This window comes from Cyprinodon variegatus, unplaced genomic scaffold (assembly GCF_000732505.1).
Source record: "Cyprinodon variegatus isolate N-32 unplaced genomic scaffold, C_variegatus-1.0 Scaffold351, whole genome shotgun sequence".
Taxonomy (NCBI): Eukaryota; Metazoa; Chordata; class Actinopteri; order Cyprinodontiformes; family Cyprinodontidae; genus Cyprinodon; species Cyprinodon variegatus.
In genome coordinates, this window is record NW_015150804.1 from 293,766 (window position 1) to 295,632 (window position 1,867).

At 37.7% G+C, this 1,867-nt stretch overlaps 1 protein-coding gene across 1 annotated transcript in view; it reads left to right on the forward strand.

Moving 5' to 3' along the window:
* The window catches only part of LOC107091767 (germ cell-specific gene 1-like protein), a 13,392-nt gene extending 11,893 nt beyond the window's left edge, over positions 1-1,499 (forward strand). The window contains exons 4-5 of the mRNA XM_015385911.1: positions 804-915; positions 1,193-1,499. Coding sequence (XP_015241397.1) covers positions 804-915; positions 1,193-1,499 — 419 coding nt within the window. The remainder of the gene's footprint in view (positions 1-803; positions 916-1,192) is intronic.
* Positions 1,500-1,867: the final 368 nt, after the last annotated feature.

Here is a 1,867-nt window from a genome sequence, read left to right on the forward strand (position 1 = left end):
CATCCATCCATCCATCCATCCTTCATCCATCCATCCATCCATCCATCATCCATCCATCCATCCATCATCCATCCATCCATCCATGTACATTATAAGCTCTTATTTCTGTCCTCTGACCTTGCTCCTTCCTTCCTTCCTTCCTTCCTTCCTTCCTTCCTTCCTTCCTTCCTTCCTTATTTCATTGGTTTGTTCCTTCTTACCTTTGTTCCTATATTTGTTCCTTCCTGTTTTCCTTCCTTTGAACTCCATACTCGCTGAAATATGCTATAACAAAAATACAAATCTGGACATTTGAATTTTACTTCTGGTCAAGAAGAAAAAAATTAATAATAGTTGAATCAGTCTGCAGCATCTGGATTTTTTACATGAAAATATCTTGCTTTAGTTGAAGCACTGTTTTAAGCCTTACAGTAAAAAAAAAATAAACATAAACCATATAGTTTTTACAGGTTGGACAAAATCCAGGATCTACTCCCATAACCTCAGGGGGATTTAAGTTATGAGAAATTGTGCTTTTTTTCTTCAATAATAATTACATTTCACAGCTAAATTATTACTACAAATGCACAGCACATCCCAGATTTTTATTTCCTCATACACTACAATGAATGCTCTACTTTGTGCTGTTCAGATAAAAATAAATACATTGTGGTTTGTGGCTGTAATAATCCCAAAATGTGAAAATTTAGAGGAAAAAATATGCAAATGAGTTTGTTCTGGGCTATATAACCTTTACCACATAATTCTCCTTCCTGGAATTTGATGAATCTGTGAGTATGGGCCCATATGCTCTTTTTTTTCAGGCCTTTGTGGGATGTTAGCCCACATGATGTTCACCACCATATTCCATCTCGCTGTCGCTATCGGACCTGAAGACTGGAGGCCCAAGACTTGGGACTACAGCTGGTCTTATGCGTAAGCAAATCCTAAATCTTTCAAAGAAAACATTTTGGTTACTTAATGCAACCAGAATATATTATTTTATAAAGACAAAAACAGTAACACCGGAGTGTTAGTTTTGTTATTACAATTGAAATAAAACAGAACTTTACTTTAGAAGCTGAACCTGATAAGGACTAAAATTTTTATTCCAAAACAATATATTAAATTATAAATAATTTATTTTAACTCTAAATAATTATTCATGCTGGTCTAACTCCTAATGTGTAGTCCTTTGTCTTTCTTCTTCCAGCTTAGCCTGGTGCTCTTTTGGCACCTGCATGGGCTCTGCAGTGACAACCCTGAACAGGTACACAAAGACCATCATAGAGTTTAAATACAAGAGGCACAGCATTGAGAAGAACCTGATGATCAAGCAGAAGATGGTGGAGCTGGGTCTGCCTGAGCAGATGTGGGACATGTACTTGACTGCTGTTCCGGGTGAGGCGGAGGTACCACCAGAACCCTTGGTAAACGGCCACAAGCCTTCGACGGGAACGCCGTATGTGTTTGAAGAAATGGATCAACCACCAGAACAACAAGTGGAGGCATACTGTTAAAAACACTGCATGAAAAAGAAAGAGGATATTGACTCTTTTTGTTCTCTGCTTCAAAGCTCATTTGTATCTGCAAGATTACAACTAAGACAGAACATGAACTTGAGTGGAATTTGCAGGTTTTTGTCCAAGATGCATTAAAACTGTAATTTGCTGCAGATGCACTGGGATGAACAGCGGTTCTAAGATTTATGAACTAAACAATCTGTGGTGTGTCAAGGTTGCATCGCTGAAATGGAGCAGGACACAAATAAGCAAAACTGTCTCTACAGCATTTCCTGAATGCTGATGGAGTTAAATGGCTGGAAACAGGCACAAAGATGGATACACTGACCTCAAACTATTTTATTTTTCTTATTTTTCTTTTTCTT